The sequence below is a fragment of the Cydia strobilella genome, chromosome 24 (assembly GCF_947568885.1).
Source record: "Cydia strobilella chromosome 24, ilCydStro3.1, whole genome shotgun sequence".
Classification (NCBI taxonomy): Eukaryota; Metazoa; Arthropoda; class Insecta; order Lepidoptera; family Tortricidae; genus Cydia; species Cydia strobilella.
Window position 1 is genome coordinate 37,700 of NC_086064.1, and position 22,272 is coordinate 59,971.

A 22,272-nucleotide genomic window follows, 5' to 3' on the forward strand; every position below is an offset into this window, starting at 1 on the left:
TCTGTGTTGACTTTGATCTTTCGCTGCTGACACGGCTACACGGCCGGAGCCAAAGCTATAATGATACAAGTAAGCGCTAGGCAGTATCTAGGAATTAATTAAAGTAATTATACATTTTCACGGCCGACTACATTTAAATTATAATTTTTATTATTCAATCTTCTGATAAACTTTTATCTTATAATTGAAAATGAAAATGAAAACTGATTTATTTGTGTATCAAAAATGCAGCTTATTACAAAGTAGAATTACATTTTTTGAGGGTATTCTATTCTATTGTTAGACAGCCTAGGAATAGTGTCCTGAGCCCTAAACTAGGTAAACCTGTCTTATAGGGATCAGGGAATAAACTACCGCCAGTTCTAGCAATGCAGCAAAGGTTGGTTGTGAACACAAGTTAAAAGCAGATACAGATGGTCAGATCGCTGTTACTTATACAATTTTAAAGTTTAGCAAGGATGATATGATATGACATTATCAGCTATAGTATATTCATCTGTATTATATTGTTACTTCGGGAGGAATGGAGTAAAATAATTTTTAATTTCTCCGTATTTGGGTAGCTCCATTACATATTTCAACGGAGCAGCAGAAGACATTCACGAAGCTTCATGACACATTTCTCTTAACCATTTCGCAATCTTTAACAACTTCCCAAGTTATTGCCCGGGAGGAAATCATTTTTACGAACAAAAGTGATTTATACATTTTGCCCTATACAGGTTGTCAATAATTTAGTCACCTGCAATAATTTATAGGGCGAATATATAGGTCATACTGAGCAACTTTTACTATGGGACCAACCCCGAAATCGCGAAAAAAATTGACTCTCCCATACAAAATAACGACATCAGTCAGCCAAAATGTATGGGAAAGCCAATTTTTTTTCGCGTCTTCGGGGTTGGTCCCATAGCAAAAGTTGCTCAGTATGGCCTATACTACCTACCTACCTACATTTACCCCGTAAAGGATGGCAGGTGACTAAATTAACACCATATGTATATACTGCTCAGAATAAACAGAAATCGTAACCACAGAGAATAAGTAGGTAGACATAGAGTGTTCACTTCATACATCACTTTTGTTACCAAAACGACTATTATTTTCGTAGTCGACATCTAGCGTCAAGTAGCGGAATTACCAGCACTGCTACTCGACAATAGATGTCGCGACGAACGGAAAGTCAACGATTTTCAGCTAATATTATAACCGGATTAACCGGAACTCTATTTTCAACTCCTTCTGCTTATAATATTAGTTATAAATTGTTGAGCAATACACTTTTCGCCAGTCGCGACACAAGTGACATCTAATGTCGAGTAGCAGTACCGATAATTCCGCTACTTGACGCTAGATGTCGACTACGAAAATAATAGTCGCTTTGGTTACAAAACTGATGTATGGAGTGGAGCGAGCATAGCGGAATGAAATAGTTTTTCGAGAAGTAAAAAAAAACTAATATTCGAATACAAAGCATTATATTATTAGAATTGAGAGCCCTAGAAATAACACACACAACACATTAGGTACTGAGTGTATTGATTCGTAAAGCATAGGTATATAGGTTAATATTAACAGGCTTCCGTATTGTATATTCAAGCTTAATGTTAACGCGACGCGGTGAATTTTAAATCAATTGTTATTTCTCTATATGCTATATTTGTTTGCTATTAAAAAAGAAAAGTCGTATATTTGAACAGTCAAAGTCAGACCAGATAACTCACAGGATAAATTGATCCTTAAAATGTTACTTAAAGACTGCTTCGTATCCCCGCCCCGCGCCCCGCGCCCGGCGTGAAGCCCTGGAGACCGCCTTCTACACGTCAAATTGCAGTGCCTATACTTATATTAGGGCTTTTTATTAGTGTGTATCTTTTGGTGTCTTTTTAGGGATTGTTTGTGCCTGCACCGGTATTCGCAATAACTACACTGATAAGGCTTAACACCCGTGTGTATCATTTGATGACTTCGTAGGTCTGATTTTCTTTTGCACACCAGTATCAAGACGTGACTACCAAGTCACAGTTACTACAGGCAAAAGGCTTCTGCCCAGTGTGTATCATTTGATGACTTCGTAGTTCTGATTTTGTTTTGCACTGGTAGTCACAGTTACTACCAGGCAAAAGGCTTCTGCCCAGTGTGTATCATTTGATGACTTCGTAGTTCTGATTTTGTTTTGCACTGGTAGTCACAGTTACTACAGGCAAAAGGCTTCTGCCCAGTGTGTATCATTTGATGACATCGTAGTTCTGATTTTCTTTTGCACTGGTAATCACGGTTACTACAGGCAAAAGGCTTCTGCCCAGTGTGTATCATTTGATGACTTCGTAGTTCTGATTTTGTTTTGCACTGGTAGTCACAGTTACTACAGGCAAAAGGCTTCTGCCCAGTGTGTATCATTTGATGACATCGTAGTTCTGATTTTCTTTTGCACTGGTAGTCACGGTTACTACAGGCAAAAGGCTTCTGCCCAGTGTGTATCATTTGATGACATCGTAGTTCTGATTTTCTTTTGCACTGGTAGTCACAGTTACTAGAGGCAAAAGGCTTCTGCCCAGTGTGTATCATTTGATGACTTAGTAGTTCTGATTTTGTTTTGCACTGGTAGTCACAGTTACTACAGGCAAAAGGCTTCTGCCCAGTGTGTATCATTTGATGACTTCGTAGTTCTGATTTTGTTTTGCACTGGTAGTCACAGTTACTACCAGGCAAAAGGCTTCTGCCCAGTGTGTATCATTTGATGACTTCGTAGTTCTGATTTTGTTTTGCACTGGTAGTCACAGTTACTACCAGGCAAAAGGCTTCTGCCCAGTGTGTATCATTTGATGACTTCGTAGTTCTGATTTTGTTTTGCACTGGTAGTCACAGTTACTACAGGCAAAAGGCTTCTGCCCAGTGTGTATCATTTGATGACTTCGTAGTTCTGATTTTCTTTTGCACTGGTAGTCACAGTTACTACAGGCAAAAGGCTTCTGCCCAGTGTGTATCATTTGATGACTTCGTAGTTCTGATTTTCTTTTGCACTAGTAGTCACAGTTACTACAGGCAAAAGGCTTCTGCCCAGTGTGTATCATTTGATGACATCGTAGGTTTCCTTTGCTATTGCTCTTGTAGTCACAGTTACTACAAACAAAGGGCTTTTTTCCAGTGTGTTTCATCTCGTGAGCCCGCAAGTTTCCTCTAAGACGCGACCTGTAGTCATAGTACCCACACTTGAAAGGCTTCTCGCCAGTGTGAATCATAAGGTGAGCCAATAAGTTTGCTTTCTTCTTGCACTTGTAACCACAGTCGTTACATTTGAAGGAGGTGTCACCTGTATGTATCCTCTCATGAGCCCGTCAAGTAATTTTCCGATTGCACTTGTAACGGCAGTAGTTACATTTAAGAGGCCGGTGTTGATTTTAGTCGCAAAAATGTAAAATTGATAGATTTAGTCCGTGAAATTTTACACCTTTTGTTACCTAGTTGAAATAACAAGTACTGGTTTCTATTAGCACGTCTTCTTATCTTACCTTTTATCAGATCAGTTTTTTGAAAACAGACTCACTAAATTAGTAATGTTTGCTTTTCTGATGGACGTTTAGGTAAACGCGCGTAAATCACTGATTTTGTCGCTCTTATTTGTAAATTTCGTAATGTTTGGACGGCTAAACATGGCAATTTTGTATTACACATATCCTGTACTTGACGTTTATCAGACTACATTTTTATTATTATGACTTTGAAGTAGTGTAAATGAAAGTTAGACGAAATCAATTTTCTCCAGAAATTACTTTAAAACAAGTGACAATTTCTATAAAAATCGACATAATTTCAACGTAATTTTGATACTTAAACAATCTACAACATTTGCTGAAACTATACTTATACATCAATTTGTATAATTTACCACCGTGATTTTTTGATGAATTTTTAAAAACTGCCCCTTCTCTTCATGCATTACCGATGACGCACGCTCGCGACCTCATTATTTAAAGGCAAGATGAGAAGACGTGCTAATAGAAATCAATACTTGTTATTTAGATATAACGTAACAAAACGTGTATAATTTCAACGACTAAATCTATCAATTTTTCATTTTTGCTCCAAAATCGACTACGGCCTCTTAAAAGGTCCATCACGAGTGTGTATCATTTCATGAGCTCGTAAGTTTTGTTTACGACGGCTCGTGTGTTCACAGTACCGACACTTGTAAGGCTTCTCGCCAGTGTGAATCATCAGGTGAATAACTAAGGCTGATTTATGTGTACACTTGTACTCACAGTCGTTACATTTAAATAGCGCGTCACCGGTGTGTATCATCTCGTGAGTTCGTAAGGTGTCTCTACGACGGCACCTGTAGTCACAGTACCGACACTTGTAAGGCTTCTCGCCAGTGTGAATCATCAGGTGAATAACTAAGGCTGATTTCCGCGTACACTTGTACTCACAGTCGTTACATTTAAACAGCACATCACCGGTGTGTATCATCTCGTGTCTTTGTAAGGTTCCTCTTTGACCGCTCCTGTATTCACAGTACCGACACTTGAAGGGCTTTTCACCAGTATGGATCATGAGGTGCCTTCGTAAATGAGATTTTAAAATGCTCCGATAATCGCAGGAGCTACATTTAAATGGTTTATTATCAGAGTGTGTCATCTCGTGCCTTTGTAAGTTTCGTCTACAACGGCACCTGTACTCGCAATACCTACACTTGAACGGTTTTTCATCGGTGTGTATCATCTGATGATTCCGTAAATCTCCTTTCCTACTACTACTGTATACACAAGTGTTACATTTATAAGGTTTCCTATCCTTTTGTGACATTTGTTGACGATCTAAATCAATGTGTGCGGGCTCGGCGGTGTGTGCGTGTGCGTGTGCGTGTGCGTGCAGCTTGTACGTGCGGCGCCCGACCCGGCAACAGTGCCGCGCCGCGTCCACGAGCACGCGCTCCAGCCGGACCGTGCACGAGCGGCGCCGGCCCGACTCCGCAGCAGAGGAGAGGCGACCAGGTTCTGCATGCAACATCACATAGAACTTAGTGCTTATACCTATGAACTTCTGGCATTTGGCAACAAATTACAAATTTAAATAGATAAAGTGATATGATACAGAATTTAAATGCGTTAATATCCAGAAAACGAAAACATTAAATCCATCTAAACATAAGTAGTCAAACCACTAATTGCACTAATTTTAAATTTTAAATTTGGATAATATTGTAGATAAGGTTAAATTGAATCAAATTATTGACATATTGCACTCTAATATTAATCCTATTTCTAAAACATTTACATTCTTATTATTTTAATACTTATATAATTTGACATCACTTAATAATAATTATTTGCCCGTTTATTTTTGTATTTAATACACTGAAAATTATCTGATTCAATTCGGCTTATATGTCTAAAATCTACTAAATTGACCTATTTTTATATTATACACATAGATTTAAGATAAGATCCTAAGTATGCATGTAATATTGGTATGCCCCCACGCGGGGTCCATGTGGAACTACCAAGAATTTGTAATACCTATAAAACCATGGTAAATAAATATGAAATATGAACCGTAAATCCCTTATAAATATGACATATGATACTTATCAAAATAAATAATAGCATTATGCATACAGGAGGTCTAAAAACTTAAGCATACAAATGAAGCGAGGACTGAAACTCCAATACAATAAAGCATTCTAAGATAATAAAAGACATCTTTTCAGATGAGGGAATGCAAAACCGAATTTAAACTGTATGGAAAAATCGATACAAATAAAAACCGGTTTTTCATTCCCTAATTCATATTCATATGACGTGTTCATTTCTGAGGTGTCCAGAAGCAATTAACAGTTGTAATGTAATGGGTTGTGCTGTGCACATTAATGTGGACGACGACATGTTTTATTAAATCAGATCAGATGGAGAGAATCAAAACTCTCTTCACACAAATCACATGTCTGTTCTTTCGTAGGTCTACCATATGTTTGCTGTTCAATATCACTGTCATCTACTATCAGTCACAACTGCCTGCCTGCTTATTGAATAATAATAATATCAGAGTCTGTCCCTCTAGGCTGGTGCTAGTGGTCTCCCGCGGCGTGGCTCGCGAGGCTCTCGAGCCGCATGAAGCAGTCCATCCTCGTTACTCGCACTACATACTGGGCTCCTGCCTCAATAATGTCTACTTGTATTTGAATTTTGAACACTCATATTTACTGCAGTTTGTAACCATAGTGAGATGTGTACATGAGTGGTACATGATAAATAAAATTGAACCTACCTCTCAGTACCAGGCCGACTGTGGGGCGGTGCGGGCGCTCCGGCCCCAGCACGAGCTCGTCCTTCACCTCATGCTCGTTGTACAGGCCGGCCAGCATGGCTGCCTCGCTCACGCCGCACCCGGCAGTGCTGCCCGAGTCCGTGCACTCCTCCTTGACACACTCATCTTCATCCACGAATTCTTGTTCCTCCTTAACAGTTACTAAAACAATGATTTTAAATTTATTAACAAGAGGCTATGATGCATGTTGCATACTGATTAATTTGGCTGGAACACCAACAACTAGATACATGTTATCTTACTTATATCTTGTATGCAGAAAGAATTAAATACGGTAGTTTTTAATTATCATAATAATCGATGGTTTGGACAAGTTCAGTTTAAATCTTAAGTCAATAATAAGTGTCATAACAGGTCATGGACTGCTTAACAACATAAATATCTTTTCACCTTGTGAGACTCGGGGCAATTTTTGCGCCTTCAATTCCATTAAACTCTCTTTTATTGCTGTGAGTTCAAAAGTCGAATTTAATTAGTACTTGTGCATTGAGAGAGAAGAGACAGCCTTTTATGTGGTGCTGGAATGCAACAGTGGCCCCGTGCAGGGCAAAGATCTCAACATGCCTGGCATAATAACCCGCCAGACCGGCCAATTTCGCCACTTTTGCATTTTATTTATATATATAATTCATTTATTGCAAGTAAATTACACTCATAATATGGTTAGTAAAAGAAGAAGAAGAAGAAACATGCTCTCCGAAACATGTCGCGCAAGTGACTAAAACAAGTGAGTCTAATCCGTGAAATTATTTAATGTTTTAGGTAGGGTTTTATTTTCTTTTAGTTATTTATTAACAGACATTATTTAATTTTTTGATTATTATTGTTTATTAAATTCAATCCTTAATTATTATTATTGATATTGTTGATATTGTGTTGCGACGATCTTTTTGTGAATACATTTTATTTTGTCATGTAAAATATAATGTACATTTTCAATGAGAAATAAATGAATCCAATCTAATCATCAAAGGATTATCTAAACAGCCAATACAGCCATGGATGTATGGCTGTATGGATGTATGGATGTATGGATGTATGGATGTATGGATGGACTACATAATGTATAGCATAGTGGAGCAAAACTCGTAAAAGGCGTTTATCTCTATTATTTAAATGGTAATGATGAGATTGATGAGATATATAAATGTAAGGTGATGTTAGTGTTCACCTGTTCACTCACCGCGGTCAGGATCAGGATCAGGATCAGGAACCGACTCGGGCTCCTGTTTCACGCGCGCCAGGTCGCCGTCCGCAATCCCCTCCATCTCGCACACCGCCCGCGTAAATATTAAGTATATCAAATGCTCGATTCTAGCGATATTACCACAATTTTAACAGCGATTAATAAAATAATGAACGACCAATGAGTACGCCAAACGAACGACAATGTCGCCAAAGAGGAGAGGAGCATACGCTGTATGCAGTCGCGCTAGTCGCTGCATGGTAGCATGGTCGCTCAGCTCAGGTCAGGTCGCTACCAAAAACCAAAAGTACCCACAAAGTACTAACCGTAACCTAACCAAAAACCAAAGCCATAAAGCCAAACTCGATTTTGACACATGACACATGATTGACATAGATTTTTTTTTTTTTTTTTTTCATTTATTACGAGCATTGGCAACTTGGCCATCAGCTCAAACATAAAACACAAAAGTAATTATACAGCTTATACCTAAAATCTAACTAATACACAATACAATCTAAATCTAAAAGTCATTACATTTTACATAAATTTTATGGTTATTTCAATCATTTACAGACTGCCAATAGTGTGAAGAACAAATTCATAGATTACAGGATATAATTGTTGATATTTCAAAAGGCCCTGAACGGAGCTTGGCAGAACTCGCAAACCTGTATCCAGACACATGGCAACAAACAATAGCCTTTGTAAATTAAATAAAGGACAATGGAAAAATATATGTTCGAGATCACATACATTAAAATTACAATGTGTGTGTGATTGACATAGACGTTTCTCTTAGTGTGACCCGTTCAAAATTACAAAGTCTTAAAGCTATTATTAGGCTTAGAACGCACTGCGGTTTGTTTCTTGCGGTTTCAGTCTTTTAAGTGCGTGCTTATAAAGCATGCCGTACGTTACATTTTTTGCGGTTGCGGAACCGCTTTTGAAAAAACCGCAGTGCGTTTTAAGTTGGTTATAAGCCCTGGGCCTTCCAGACTCGACTTTGGTCCGGTCAACAAATCTCTTTAGGCCTCGGAGCTGGCCAAGGTCACGGTCAATAGAGCCCAAACTGAGTATTTTCTAAATGCTTGAGCATTATTAGTGTATGAACATGGTTATTTATACACTTTATGGAGTTTAGTCCGTTTGCAGAGAAAATCAATGAAGGTTTTCTCTCATATTCGTCCACCGATGTCTACCGTCCATAGATTTGCCACACTGGATGCATTCTGCGGTCAGCGGTCAGGTCAAAATGAACGCAGCCCGCAGTATGTATGAACAACATTGTCGGTCGCAATAAGGCAATCGGTCAGCCGGGTCAGCGGTCCGGGCAGGGAAACCGGTTTTTTTTTCTAAGCCTATTCGAATGCCCCACTGCTGGGCAAAGGCCTCTCCCCTGGTTCTCCATAACTGAATACACATATTCTTTTCTTTTTTTTAGCCTATGTGTATGTCCCGTTGCTGGGCAAAGGCCCCCCTCTCCCTTTCCAATCCCCCCTGTGCTGAGCTGCTGGGCAATATCCCGCCAATACATAATAATAATAATAAATTCGCTTTGGTTTAGAATCACTTCAAGAAGCTTCAAGATCTGTTATACCGTCCACTAAGTTTGACTTAGTGCATGAAGACTAAACTTAGTGGCTAAATTGTTGTTGCACGTAACAAAACATATTTGATTATGTACAGAATTTATTACAACATTACCTACGTAAAAAATGACATTTGTTCAAAGAGTAGTATATGCATTTGTTGCTTAATTAAAATGGTTTTTAAACTTTTTTTAAGGCGAGTCTGCAGGTTGCTTTGGGCCTTTTTCGTTTTATTTTATGAAAGCGTAATTGGGTAGTCGTCTTAACGTCAAACTGACAGTGACCGCCGCCCGCTGCCCACCTAGGCACCTGCCTGCCCGTACGCGTCCTTCCGTTCCTTCCGCGTGCTCGCACGGTCAGATCGCATATCTGTACAAAATACAAAATATAATTAGAGACCGACAATGTTGTTCATACATAATGCGGGCTGCATTCAATTTGACCTGACCGCTGACACAGAATCAGAATAACTAATAAAGTTTGTCAAAGGACTGTCTCATTTCAAACATAGACAGAGAGAATCATGCTATCTTTGTCTTACACTAGTACTAGCACCCAAAAGAAAGGGATGAGTATAATTTTCCTGGTTGTTACTCACTGACAAATTGGTTTGACCAACTATAGTACTACCGCATACCGTACCGCTGACCGCAGAACACATCCAGTGTGGTGAATCCTTAAATGCACATTTTGAATTTACGAATCTGTGAAATCTGTCAATATGGCTCATTCTTATCATTCTCACAAGTCACAACACAATAATTAGTATTATTATGTGTATGATTTACGTTGTTGGTTTGTGGTTTTATTTCATTTGTTCCCTATGAAGTAAAATTAATTACAGAATTTTAAGTAGTATAGCATGCTTGTGAAGGCCCTTTGTGATTTCGTTTGTGCAACGGTTTCAATCCAAGGATTGGCTTGGTGGACTGTGATGGAAGTTAATTCTCCGTGGCGCTAAACAGAGGGTGCCGATTGCGCCCTTACACCCCACGGTGACTACAAGGTTAAACTCATCTCTCATAAAGGAATTGGAGATTAATTTGGAAAAAGTTATCATAAATAAGAAGTTATTCCACTATGCTTTATATGACATCCGCTTAATTTGTCAGGATGTCGCCGTCGGCGTCGGTGTCGCCGTCGACGGATACGTCTGGGAGGACATCATCATGACGTTTTTGTCACTTCCCTTCGATGTCATCATATTATGCGGATTCTACTGTGACCTTATCAACAACCGACATGCTGCATGCTTTGAAAACAAATCAAACAAATTTTTAATAGACTGATTATTGTGTATTGGTCGGCATAAACAAAGGCATGACTTTGAAGTGACTTTTAGTGTAGGAGCATGTATATTGTCATAGTCTTGCCATAGACGAGCAACATGCAAGCTATCAACCTGAAAGATGAGATGTTAGACCTGTCAGATGAGGAGACTCATCGGAAGCCGGAGGTGGTTGTGAAGCAAGATGTCATTGGCCTTCAGGCACCAAACATGCAGGAGACAATTGATAACCCACAGGTACAGGCCATTACCAGTTAGCAAAGATAACTCCGTAATAGATGGATACAGTCTTAACGAAAAAACAGGCCTCAAAAATCAAGAAAATTTGATTCTCGATCAGGTGGCGCCACTAACTTTGGCCTACTCTCGAATAGATGGCGTTGACGGTTTCATTTGTTATTTAACAATTTTAATGCATATCAGTGAAAAAACATGGGTCAAAATCATATAAAAACAGACAGTACCGCTCTATCCTGTTATATCCTCTTTACAGTTAGTTTCTTACAGATGTGGTGCATAATTGTTTTCCATCGTATTTTCTCGGAAACATTCGTATTTGCATTGCTACTCCAATCAACCGCAGTACTTTTTGTACTGAGACTGACTGAAATAGCAAGATACGTTTGTATGTTTCTGTGAAAATACGATGGAAAATAATTATGCACTATATATGTAGCCTAGTTTATAGTGTCCGTGTCTGTTACCAACCTGCTATTTATTTCAACATATGGAATTATATTATACAGATACAGACAAATCATAAATCTAACTCCAGAGAATTAAGGATTTGCCACACTAGATGCGTTCTGCGGGCAGCGGTCAGGTCAAACTTCAACTTCAAAGGTTGCTGTCAATGTTGTTCATACATAATGCGGGTTTGACCTGACCGCTGACCGCAGAGCACATCCAGTGTGGCAAATCCTTTAACCCACTTGATAGCTTCGTCGCCACACAAGTGACATCTATTGTCGAGTAGCAGTACTGATAATTCCGCTACTTGATGCTAGATATCGACTACGAAAATAACAAAACTGATGTATGGAGTGAGCACTCTATGTCTACTTAATTCTCTTTGGTGCAAACCCATCTATTTTCTTACCCGGACCTGATCCAAACTTTGCAACCATTGCGGTTGTCCATGGTTGCGTTGCGTCCACCAACCTGCTGATCATTAATTTGCAGAATGCTACGACCGTGAAGGAGAGTATTGACCAGCAAGAACGTGACGTGAAGCGCGAGCTCCTCGGTCAGGCAGTAAAGTATGATGCTGACCTTGAGGTCATTGGCTCGAAGCCGGAGGCAGAAGAGGACGAGGCGGTGTGGTGGATGTGCTCCGGGCATGGAGGGGATGTGCGCGGGGGAGGGAGGGGAGGAAGGGGCGACCCCGCGACCATCACCCCCACACCCACACCCGCCCCTGCCACCATCACACAAGGTAAAGTTTATTTATAATCTCAAGAAAAACGGAACCCTTATAGGATGTAGATCGTGCGTCTGTCTGTCCGTCTGTCACACGCCGACCAATTAAGTTGAAATCTGGTACACATATGTAAGTTTGTGATCCAAAGGCGGACATAATGTAACGTAAACAAATGAATTTTAAACATGGGGGCACTTTTTGGGGTTAAATGAGAAAAATAAAGTTTTTCAAACTATATCGTGGTACACATCAAATAAGTTGCTGAGTGAGTGAGTTGGTCAGTTGCTTATCAAACTATATCGTGGTACACATCAAATAAGTTGCTGAGTGAGTGAGTTGGTCAGTTGCTTATCAAACTATATCGTGGTACACATCAAATAAGTTGCTGAGTGAGTGAGTTGGTCAGTTGCTTATCAAACTATATCGTGGTACACATCAAATAAGTTGCTGAGTGAGTGAGTTGGTCAGTTGCTTATCAAACTATATCGTGGTACACATCAAATAAGTTGCTGAGTGAGTGAGTTGGTCAGTTGCTTATCAAACTATATCGTGGTACACATCAAATAAGTTGCTGAGTGAGTGAGTTGGTCAGTTGCTTATCAAACTATATCGTGGTACACATCAAATAAGTTGCTGAGTGAGTGAGTTGGTCAGTTGCTTATCAAACTATATCGTGGTACACATCAAATAAGTTGCTGAGTGAGTGAGTTGGTCAGTTGCTTATCAAACTATATCGTGGTACACATCAAATAAGTTGCTGAGTGAGTGAGTTGGTCAGTTGCTTATCAAACTATATCGTGGTACACATCAAATAAGTTGCTGAGTGAGTGAGTTGGTCAGTTGCTTATCAAACTATATCGTGGTACACATCAAATAAGTTGCTGAGTGAGTGAGTTGGTCAGTTGCTTATCGTGAGAATCTCAAATATATATTTTTTTACCGCCTGTAAAAAAAGGAGGTTCTCAGTTTGACCTGTATGTATGTATGTATGTTTATTCACGATTATCTCGCGTTTGGCTGAGCCAATTTTGATGCGATTTTCAGAAAAGTGTTTGTTACATTCTGGAGAAGGTTTTAGTATACATGGATGGTACCAATTCAATTCAATTCAATTTCTTTATTTTTCAATTTAGGCATTAACATAATGCACCTATGAATGTCAAAAAAGTACAGTTGTACAAAATTAAAATTAAACATTCATTCCAAATAATCACAAATCACAACATACATTACAATTTACATACTTAGAAAATACAGAATTAAAACAAAATCAATTTCAATTACCTATTTAACAAATTAAACATTTCAATTAATACAAACACACATTAAATACGGATAATAATAATAATTAGTCGAATTATTGTTATCACCTGATTTGAAAATTGGTACCACTTTACTCAATTTCATTAAACTAGGGAAAACACCTTTTTCTATGCAACCATGAAAAATTAATGCTAGAGATGGCGCTATATACAACCTCCAAAATCGATTCCAGCACCTGTACAGATACCCACCCTTCGGTTCGTTTTATTTTTATTTATCATTTTGAACGTCTTAAGAATGTTTAAGGAGGAAACCTTATTAAAATGGAAGTGACTTAAATTTTCAAGTTTTACATTTTCACGTAGCAAAGATTCAGCTGCAGCTGTTGATGGTGCCAGAAATTTGGCGGCAGGGGCGGCTGAAAAGTTAAAAAAAACCGGCCAATTGCGAGTCGGACTCGCGCACGAAGGGTTCCGTACCATTACGCAAAAAATCACGTTTGTTGTATGGGAGCCCCAATGTTTATTTTATTCTGTTTTTAATATTTTGTTGGTATAGCGGTAGTAAAAATACATCATAAAATATATTTAAAATTGGATAAATGATTTTTTTATTTGCATTAATTATTTTTATATGATTTTGACACAAGTTCTTTAACGGATATGCGTTAAAATTATAAATAACAAACGAAACCGTCAACGCCCTCTATACGAGAGTAGGCCAAAACTAGTGGCGCCATCTGATCGAGAGTAAAATTTTCGTGATTTTCGAGGCACGTTTTTTCCTTAGACTGTATCCATCTATTAGGGAGTTATGTCTATCTTTGCCTTTACCTAACTACATTTACAAATCGTTTGGCACCGAAATTGAATGAATTGTATACTCCTCATGTAAATATTTGTACGCCGATGCCGGCAGAATACGCTGACCTAACACCTACTTACTAACCAACATTGTACCGGATTCTTGGATATAAACTAGTGTACCCGAGGCTAGGGTACACTACACTAGGTCCCTAGTCCCGTCTCATCAGCACGGCACTACTGCAAAAGCCGGCGCGGCGGCAGGGGCGGCTGAAAAGTTAAAAAAAACCGGCCAATTGCGAGTCGGACTCACGCACGAAGGGTTCCGTACCATTACGCAAAAAATCACGTTTGTTGTATGGGAGCCCCAATATTTATTTTATTCTGTTTTTAGTATTTTGTTGGTATAGCGGTAGTAAAAATACATCATCTGTGATTTTTTTTTAGCTATCACGGTTCATGAGATACAGCCTTATGACAGACGGACAGACAGCGGAGTCTTAGTAATAGGGTCCTGTTTTTGTATCCTTTGGGTACGGAACCCTGAAAAAGACGGCTCTCGGCCCCGAATACGATTTCGTACCTTTTGGCGTCGAGACCCTTGGCCCGTGGAGTCCGAATGCGTGTACACTATTTAAGGAATAGTCTAGAAGGATAGCAGACGCCGCGCCGGTGGGTAACCGGTGATCGTAGAGCTGGCAGCTTCCTCGCACAAACAATAAGCATTGCGATACAGCGCGAAACCGCCTTTTCACATACAGTCGCCATCAGATATATCGGAGCGGCTAAGGCGCTCACAAATATCTGGACACACCTCTATTGTCAGGGCGTTAGAGTGCGTGTTCAGATATTGTGAACACCTCGGCCGCTCCGATATATCTGATGGCGACTGTACAAACGTAGTCCTCATTTTCCCAACGAAGTAGAAAAAAAAAATCCTCTGGATATTAAGTAAGTAAGTAAATATTCTTTTCTCAAAAATGGACGGCAAAGTCGACGTTGCCGGTTAAAAAGTAGGTCGCGAAGTGCGTAGTTTATGGTCAGTCAAAAATTAAAAAGTTAAAAACATTGCAGTCTCGATTTCGGGACTGCAATGTTGCATACAAATTCCATTATTTGTCGAGTTACAAACTTTTTAAAAGTTGAAGTGACCATATCAAATGAAGGCATAGGTCCATTAAACAGCCAAACAGATGATCAGTACTTATTATTATACCGCGACTATTTAGGTGTCTCAAATAGGTTGGCGTATTTTCAGCAGAAAATACACTTCCATTTTTAATAAAAAAAATAAAACGGCGGCAAAGCAAATCTTTTTACTTTTTTCTGTGAAAATATATACATAAGAACGTTGCTTCTGTAAAATATTTCTATTATATTTGCATTTATTGCGCCATTTTTGAGAAAAGCACTATATATGACTTGGCAGGAAGGCTACTTGCTGGCTTCGGATTCAATTAAACGGACTCCCAAGGTCGTCCGTTTAAAACGAATCCTCAGCCAGCAAGTAGCTACTTCCGAGCCTCGACAATAATGTACTATTATTGTGCACCATAAAGTAACATTAACATTACCTATTGAAATTATTTTAACTCAATTTGTTGTATATCAACCGCAGCTATGCTATAAAATTCGAAAAAAAAATCAAACGTAGGGGAAACGTGTTTTTTTTAAATTATTATACGAGTTTGGAGCATTTTTTTATGTAATCTGTTTTTCCCTCCTAATTTTACAATACTCAAAAAATCGAAAAAAACCGGCCAAGTGCGAGTCGGACTCGCGCACCTAGGGTTCCGTACTTTTTACTATTTGTTGTTATAGCGGCAACAGAAATACATCATCTGTGAAAATTTCAACTGTCTAGCTATCACGGTTCATGAGATACAGCCTGGTGACAGACAGACAGACGGACAGCGGAGTCTTAGTAATAGGGTCCCGTTTTTACCCTTTGGGTACGGAATCCTAAAAAAGTGAAACGTAGGGGCATAGCTATGGTTAATATACATTAAATTATGTAAAAATATTATCCATAATGTCAATATCCAGACTCTGGATTCCAAAGAGGAGAATGGGGACTACGTTTGTAAGGAGAAGCGGCCGTCCCCTTTCCTCTTAAGGCCCCGTGGGTTCAGGTTCTGCTCTGACTCTCACTCTCACTGAGCGTAAGCGTGAGAGCGAGATGGTTGTATTGTATGTGCCCGGCGGGATCGCGGATATTGTTGGCAAGTCCAACAGAACATACTTGTTATATAATGTATTAACTCCTTTTTACACTCTGTTATTTTACTTTTTCTGTTTCCATGTAAACGGATAACAATTAGAATCTATCCTTCACATTCACCTTACAGGTGCTTACATTGTGTGTGCTTTAAATATAATAAATTGTGACCATCAAGACGGGCTTTCCTTCCTCGCCTTACTGAACCAGCCATTCCACCTCACCGCTGAACAGATATCATGTTACTAAATTTAAATTTTTTGTAAGTTTCAACAAAAAGTTATCAAATTCAAAATTATTCATTTCGAGTAATTTACACACAGAAAAACAAAACAATAAACATTCGACATATAACACATGAACACATTAAAATTTGACAAATAAGTTTACCTAAGAGCTCGTTCCCACTATGTCGGATGTCGGGACGACTTTTAATAGGGTGTCGGTGCCTCTGTTCACACTAGTCGGCTGTCGGCCATGACAGCAGCTGGTGCCATTTGAGGTTCTCATTTGACGCGCGGGAGGCACAGGGGGTGCGGCGCGGGCGGGGTCGGTCCGACATCCGATCCGACATCATGTTAACAGCGCCGCCGACACGATTTTTTTCCGGACGGAGGGCTGACAAAACACACGATATTTTATGTCGGATCCGACACAAAATCGTTGTCGTTCGTGTGTGAATAGCTTCATATAAAATGTTCTGCCGCTACGACACCCGATTAAAAATCGTTCCGACATCCGACATAGTGGGAAACGAGCTCTAATTAATTATACAGTACAGTAATGTCAGTAATCGATGATCGTTGAGTTAGATCAAATTATAATACATATCGTTCATTTTAAAAGCTATTTCATATTTTTAGTTAGGTACAAACTTTTAAGTTGCGTTTTAGTCCTATGTTCGTGATTTTGTTCTTTGGAGCGAAAGTCAAAAAATCAGAATGAGAATCGACGAAGTTACTAGAGAAAGGCCTCGACATTGCTGATTAAATTTTTGGCATCCATATTGTGTAATTGTGCTCTGAAAAAGAATAGAATAGAATAGAATTTATTTATTCATGGTAAACTAATACGTTTGTATGAAACGTATTACAAAGAAAAAGTATATTTAAAACAAAAAAGTATATACCTAGTTTACCACGAAATGGTCCCGCCTCAGCATAATGCTAACCTTAAAGTCAGCGCTGGTCTTCCGGCGAAAAAGCGCTACTATTTACAAAAACTGTGTTCTCTGCGCCATCGCCATGCGGGATCTACTGTACGCTGTACGGTCACGGTCTTTAATTGTTTAGCCATTAGGCCGCTTTCCCACTGACGTCCATTTTTGCGGGTACGGTTTTCTGCTGGATCCCGTTTTCTGTAGCATGCGTGATGCGTGCAGTATACCGCAAACAGAATGCTCGTGTGAACGTTACTATATTAGCACGTATACTACTAAAACGGAATCCTGCAGAAAACCGTATCCCGCAAAAAATTGGACGTCAGTGGGAAAGAGCTCTTAGGGTTTAAGCTAATTTCGTTGTTTAGTACCAGTATTATGACGCGCACTGTCGAAGACAAAACGGCGGTGCGCTCGTCGCTGCAGAGCCTGGGGCTTGGGTCATGGGTGCTCGCGCTCGGAACACGAATAAGATAAGGTATTTTTGGAGATTTATTAAGCTACCTCTGGTGAGATGTCGTGAGATTCGCTTCGACCCCCTCCACTAACCTCACCACCTATATTATGTGAAGAAGAATTGAATTGGAATGGTTATGAGTAGTATTTGGAGGGTTGTGTAATGTTTCGCTGTATTTTAGTCTAAAAACATATTTTACGTTAATTTATTGTCAATTTCTCGCATTTTTACACTATTTTTGGTACAAAAAATTACCTGATATTTTCCGAGATTCCCCTCTCCCCACGTGTGATGCTTTATCACCTCCCCCCTGAACACCTCACGTAAATAATGGATGCCCCCAAATTGTTGGTGTCACTGGCGTAATTTGTTCCAGAAGCCGAGCTCGAGACGGCGCGGGCGCGGGCGGGCTGTCACGTCGGGCGTACACATACACCGCGGACAGACGAGACTTGGACACGCACACCGCGGACAGACGAGACACGGACCCGCACACCGGGGACAGACGAGACACGGACCCGCACACCGGGGACAGACGAGGCACACGCACCCTACTACCCCTGCACGACGTGTGGAAAACGGTTCACAAAGCGAACTAATTTAACGCGCCACCGTCTCCTTCATACTGGAATAAAATCGCACACCTGCGCCACGTGTAGCAAAACGTTTACAAGAAGCGGCTATTTAAAGGCACACGAACGCACCCACACCGGTGAAAAATCGCACGTCTGCGATGTTTGTAAAAAAGAGTTTACACTTAAGGGTGCGTTAGTAAAACACCAACGGATTCATACTGATGAACGACCATACGCCTGCGATATTTGTACTGAAGCGTTTAAATATAAGCGTTTGTTACTAGTGCACCAACGGAGGAGTCACACCGGTGAACGACCTTACGTCTGCGATATGTGTAATAAGCCGTTTGCAGATCCGGGTCAGTTACACACACACCGACGGATTCACACTGGCGTACGACCCTACTCTTGCACCATGTGTGAAAAAACGTTTACAAGTCGCTACGAATTGAAGGAACACGAACGCACCCACACCGGTGAATATCCGTTCGTCTGCGATGTTTGTACTAAAGCGTTTGCACGTAAGGTTTTGTTAGTAGCACACCTACGGATTCACACTGGCGTACCCTACTCTTGTACCACGTGTAACGCACAGTTTAAAAGCCAGAGTGGATTAATTAGTCATCAATGGAGTCACATTGGTGAAAAGCCGTACCGCTGCGATACGTGTCACAAGTCATATCCAAGTTTGCGTTATTTAGATATCCACAAACGGACACAACTTCATATACGAAATCATATACAACTTGATCGCGAGCGTGAATGCAAAATATGTGGGGAAAAGTTTGATGAATCGAGTAGTTTAGGAGAACATGAAGAAACACACAAAACTGAAAAGGCACACACCTGCGGGATATGTTACGAGGGGTTTGACTGCTTGAGCGACTTTCAAAATCACGCACGAATTCACATGTAAAAATAAATACGCACTATAATACTTGATATTGTACTTAGCATTTAAGGTTACTATTCTACAGTAGAAATCCCTTAATACGATCACGTTTATTACGATTTCCCGCATAATAGGCCATTTTACGCCGGTCCCTGGAACTTTAGGCGGTTTTTATACATTTTTTCACGGTTAATACCTTAATAGGTACGACATAATTTTGTAGCCCGCCCAGAATAGGCGATCGGCTAATTGGTTAATTTGTAGGTAAGTTCCTGCTTACACTTGGATTTCATTTGCTCATTATCACCGCTGCGGTGTTTTGTGTTCTGAGTTATAAAATTCTTATCTTCATTCTTATTCGTGTATTAGCGTTCAGTGATGTCAAAAATTAAAAGAAAAGCATTTACACGTTAAATACGATTTCCCGTTTAAGACGCTTTTCTTGCTATGTCCCCGTTAGAATCGTCTTAAGCGGGTTCTACTCTACTTAGTTTATAAAGTAGCGGAGCCATGCGATGCGTATGCGTGTGCGTAGGTAGTATGCAGATACCCTGGCCCCTATTTCACCACGGTGACAGGTGCGACAATTGTCGATATCACTGTTACTGACGTCACAGGCCTTCACAGACTACGGTAACCGCTTACCATCGGACGGGCGGTGTGCTTGTTTGCCACCAACATTTTGATTAAAAATACGCTCCATTATGTCGCCAATAAATAGGAACTTATTTTGCGCAGCATACTGCAATACATATCACGACGATAATTCAGGGTTGTCAAAAATCATGTTTTTAACCAACTGTTGCAATTAAAGAGGATTTCTGGTTTTCATGTCATAAAACATAAAGCAAGCTGCATAATTGCATGCACCTACATGCAAATCAAGTGTCCACGCAATTTTGCAGCTGAGTGTGTATGATTGAAAACAAAGATTTGTAGGTAGTGACCCAATAAGTAAGTTTTTTTTTTTTAAAATTTATTGAATAAGGAAGCAAATTACAGTTTTTTAGATCATTACAAGACCCATCGTAGGCAAAACCTTATGGAGGTTTGTGTGCCGATGGGGAGTTCGAGAATAACATAAAGAAAAACAATATTATATCCTATATCTTATCATAAATATGATTCTTAGTATACATAGCTTGTGTCGTTAGTTTTTAATAAGTGCATTTTAACGACATTTTGTAAATATTTTATAGCATGAACCAAGTTATCTTGTAAAATACCACGAATTTTTTCCACGAATCACGAATTGTTATCGCTAAAAGTCTTTCCTTCTTATTTTCTTTGAAAGCCTGGCAACCCTTATTTGTGACCGGATTTTTGCAGGCAACCCTATACCATTGTATTCGCAATAAAATTACCATTATTTTGATATATAATTCAATCGTCAGACAGATGGGTGCAATTATCGATTTAAACTCACCTGTTTAAACACGGCAACCTCATAATAGTGACCGGAAACACATAGGCAACCTAATTTATTCATGTTGTACAAGTTGTATACTTTCCATTGGAACTTATTTCGTTTGTCAAACGAATCGGTGAAATTAAAAGAAAAAAAAATATTTCTAAAAATAGCCTTGACCATATTTCTTTAGGCAACCCTATTTATTCATGTTCAGGAACATATTTTCTTTCATAATATATAAGTTTCATCCGTCAGACCAAAGATAGATATAACTCCGTAATAGATGGATACAGTCTAAGGAAGAAACGTGCCTCGAAAATCAAGAAAATTTGATTCTCGATCAAATGACGCCACTACCTTTGGCCTACTCTCGTATAGAGGGCGTTGACGGTTTCGTTTGTTATTTAACAATTTTAACGCATATCAGTGAAACAACATGGATCAAAATCATAACAATAATTAATGCAAATAAAAAAAATCATTTATCCATATTTAAATACATTTTATCGCATTTTTATAAATCCTCATTTTTAGTTTTAAAGTGTGTCGATAAATGGCAGTGAATTTACTGTGGTTACAAAATTTACTATGACAGTACCGCTCTATCCTATTATATCCTCTTTGGTCAGACGTATCGGTGAAGGTCGACCATATATAACGTATCTTGGACTATGAATCATGGGTGTTTCCTATGTATATAAGTATGCACTTATCTATATAAGTAGGTATGTATATAGTCGCCTAGCACCCCCATAGTACGAGCTTTGCTTAGTTTGGGGCCAGGTTGATCTGTATAAAATAAAATGTCCCCTAATATTTATTTTTATGCGACTTTAAATGTGCCCTCATTTGATAACAAATGTAGCTTCGAGTATAATATATAATATCTTATAGTAGGTTCTATAATTTTAGTTTATTTCGTATTAAATAATCTTACGGAGGATAATCGAGGAGGACGTCTTTCAACATCAACAGTCGACACCTCACCTTGAACTAAAAACGCAGTTGTGTGCTCAATGATAATAAGTTTTTGGTAAAAAAAATTTTTTTGGTACAAGCTTTTATAGCTGACTGTACTTTTCTTTCCACAGACAACAAATACTCATCGAGACAATTTTCAAAACCCTAAACACAATTAGGTTGCGTTGTTTTATCACAGAGTTCCTACGACCACCTCCTGTCTCCATCATCAGATCAGCTCGATGGTACCATAATATTACATTAACACCCGACTTACATATGTATGCAAGTTTTCAGCTTCATTGGAAGTTGGGAAGTGGGTCAAATTTAACTTGCAAGATTTGACTCTAACAAACATACATACGTACATTGCAAGTTAATAAAAAGCTTGTAAAAAGTATTGTGTTAAACAAATAATACTAGTGCAAGTGCTATTTTTGGTTGCTGGACCTTGTTACCCGCCGGACCTTACATACCTCACCTACCTTATATAAATATCATTAGAATTTAAGACTAGGGAATAAGTCCCTCGCACTAGTTAATAACATCTTCAACAGTAAAGATAATACTATGTACTCCTTAATTGTCGTATTGTATCAGGTGAAGTACTTTGTCACAATTGTAATGCAACATATGTAATATAATACATACAATGTGGCTGTACTTGATAAATAAAATAAAAAAATAAAAATAACATTAATAATTAGGTTTAAGAAATGAT

General features: G+C 39.1%; 2 protein-coding genes across 2 annotated transcripts; one reads left to right on the plus strand and one right to left on the minus strand.

The window, feature by feature from the left end:
• Positions 1 to 2,508: 2,508 nt before the first annotated feature.
• Positions 2,509 to 7,815, minus strand: LOC134752255 (zinc finger protein OZF-like). The gene is made up of 3 exons (XM_063687884.1): positions 7,511 to 7,815; positions 6,268 to 6,468; positions 2,509 to 4,997 (listed from the first exon to the last, which is right to left on the minus strand). Exons 1-3 carry the CDS (start codon positions 7,593 to 7,595, stop codon positions 4,096 to 4,098), a joined length of 1,188 nt encoding a protein of 395 aa, XP_063543954.1. The 5' UTR covers positions 7,596 to 7,815; the 3' UTR covers positions 2,509 to 4,095.
• A 2,063-nt stretch (positions 7,816 to 9,878) lies between these two features.
• Positions 9,879 to 22,124, plus strand: LOC134752401 (zinc finger protein 883-like). The gene is made up of 3 exons (XM_063688112.1): positions 9,879 to 10,630; positions 11,576 to 11,828; positions 18,090 to 22,124. Exons 1-3 carry the CDS (start codon positions 10,493 to 10,495, stop codon positions 19,202 to 19,204), a joined length of 1,506 nt encoding a protein of 501 aa, XP_063544182.1. The 5' UTR covers positions 9,879 to 10,492; the 3' UTR covers positions 19,205 to 22,124.
• The last annotated feature ends 148 nt before the right edge of the window (positions 22,125 to 22,272 follow it).

Excerpts from the sequence above, each read along its gene's own strand:
- LOC134752401 (XM_063688112.1), top strand. The coding sequence starts at position 10,493 with ATGCAAGCTATCAACCTGAAAGATGAGATGTTAGACCTGTCAGATGAG. Across the intron at positions 10,631-11,575 it reads AGACAATTGATAACCCACAG|AATGCTACGACCGTGAAGGA; the intron begins GTACAGGCCATT and ends ATTAATTTGCAG. Across the intron at positions 11,829-18,089 it reads CCCTGCCACCATCACACAAG|AAGCCGAGCTCGAGACGGCG; the intron begins GTAAAGTTTATT and ends AATTTGTTCCAG.
- LOC134752255 (XM_063687884.1), bottom strand. The coding sequence starts at position 7,595 with ATGGAGGGGATTGCGGACGGCGACCTGGCGCGCGTGAAACAGGAGCCC. Across the intron at positions 6,469-7,510 it reads TGATCCTGATCCTGACCGCG|TAACTGTTAAGGAGGAACAA; the intron begins GTGAGTGAACAG and ends TCATTGTTTTAG. Across the intron at positions 4,998-6,267 it reads AGTCGGCCTGGTACTGAGAG|AACCTGGTCGCCTCTCCTCT; the intron begins GTAGGTTCAATT and ends TGTTGCATGCAG.